The 1497-nt window shown below is 46.8% G+C and overlaps 1 protein-coding gene across 3 annotated transcripts in view; it reads left to right on the forward strand.

Moving 5' to 3' along the window:
• The window catches only part of RANGAP1 (Ran GTPase activating protein 1), an 18320-nt gene extending 16841 nt beyond the window's left edge, over window positions 1-1479 (forward strand). For all 3 annotated transcript variants that reach the window (XM_010710544.3, XM_003202294.4, XM_010710552.3), the window contains exon 16: window positions 1309-1479. In XM_010710544.3, coding sequence (XP_010708846.1) covers window positions 1309-1378 — 70 coding nt within the window. In that variant the 3' untranslated portion in view covers window positions 1379-1479. The remainder of the gene's footprint in view (window positions 1-1308) is intronic.
• Window positions 1480-1497: the final 18 nt, after the last annotated feature.

The following is a 1497-nucleotide window of genomic DNA, read 5'->3' on the forward strand; positions in this document are numbered from 1 at the left end:
AAAAAAAATGGAACTGGGGTGTATGGGCTGTGAGCAGCATCCATCTTACCCTGCTGCTCTCTGTCCTTATTTTCTTTTCTGGACACAAGAGGGTGCTGTGAACCCACCTGTGCTTCTGCATGGTCCTTTAGGAGGAAACAATGTACATGGCTGTCTGCCTGTCCTCTTGTCGCTCTCCAGAAGCTGTGATGGCTTTTAGGGAGAATTTTTTAATTTTATTTTTGCAACTCTGTGTTATTGGATGGGATCACATTGCTGGTCTTTTTTCAACTGCCCGCCACAGAGCAACAGGCAATTGAATTCCACAGCAAGGAGGAAACTCCATAGTAGTGTTAGAGGAGGTTTGGTGTTAGGGGTTGAAGATGAGCAAGCTTGGCTGTGATCAGCACCAGCTTTTAGTGTCTCTGCTCCCAGAAATGGGACACTGCCTAGATGCAATCAACCTGTGCCATTGCAAACAGGGTTGGGTCTTCTGAACACGATGACTGAAATCTCTGGAGGTTCAAGGCCAGGTTGGATGGGGCCCTGGGCAGCCTGAGCTGGTGGATGGCAGCCCTGCCCATGGCACGGGGTGGGATTGGATGGGTTTTGAGGTCCATTCCAACCCAACCCATTCTGTGATTCAATGAATCCCTCACTGTGACCGAAGATAAACTGCAAATTATAATTGTGTCTGGCTATGTTCCTGAATGTGTGGGACATTAAATGGCTTTTGAGGGAACAAAAGCAGTTAACTCTTCTCCACGATATGGTCTCAGGTACTTTTGGCCAACAACAGGTTCTGTTGGCCGTTTCTGAAGCCAACAGATGCTCTTAGGCTCCAAGGTTACACTGCCTCTTTTTGAAAATGTAGAAATCCTGGAGGCTGAAGTTGGTGTTGGCTTGGTGAGAAAAGATGTGAACATAAGCAGGTTTGTCTTATGCATTTCAGGTGCCCTAAATGCAATCTGTATGGAAAATTCCATTGCAGGGAGGGAAGGGGAATTCTCTTCCCACCTACTTCCTGCTGCCAAAAATGCCAGGGCTGCAGGGGGAAGCAGTCTGCTGCCCATCTTTGTACCTCTGGTTATAAATTTTCTGATTCTTGGCAGCTCTCTCCATGTCTCAAACTCTGCAATAGGAGAGAATTTTTTACAGCATGCTCTGAATGGGAAGCAGAGAACAGAGAGAGATCTGATGGGAAAAGACGTGTAGGCTGTTGGACGTGCAAGCCCTGTGTATTGAGATAGTGTTTATTTGGGCACTTAGAGTTTACTGCAATGCAATTTTGAAGCTTTACTATTGTAAATAATTATCTTCTTTCTACAGACCAAACCGTGCTCTCGACTCCTGCTCCTTTGCCCGCCACATGCTTTTACAAACCCTCCACCAGCTGTGAGAGGCAGAGATGTGCCCTTCCCTCCCTGTAGGACTGTCCTCAGCAAGAACTCAGAGCTGCACAATGAAATCAGATCCCAGAGCCCACGCAGATGTGTGCTGTCTTGTTCTTTTTTTTTT

Source organism: Meleagris gallopavo, chromosome 1, assembly GCF_000146605.3.
Source record: "Meleagris gallopavo isolate NT-WF06-2002-E0010 breed Aviagen turkey brand Nicholas breeding stock chromosome 1, Turkey_5.1, whole genome shotgun sequence".
NCBI lineage: Eukaryota > Metazoa > Chordata > Aves > Galliformes > Phasianidae > Meleagris > Meleagris gallopavo.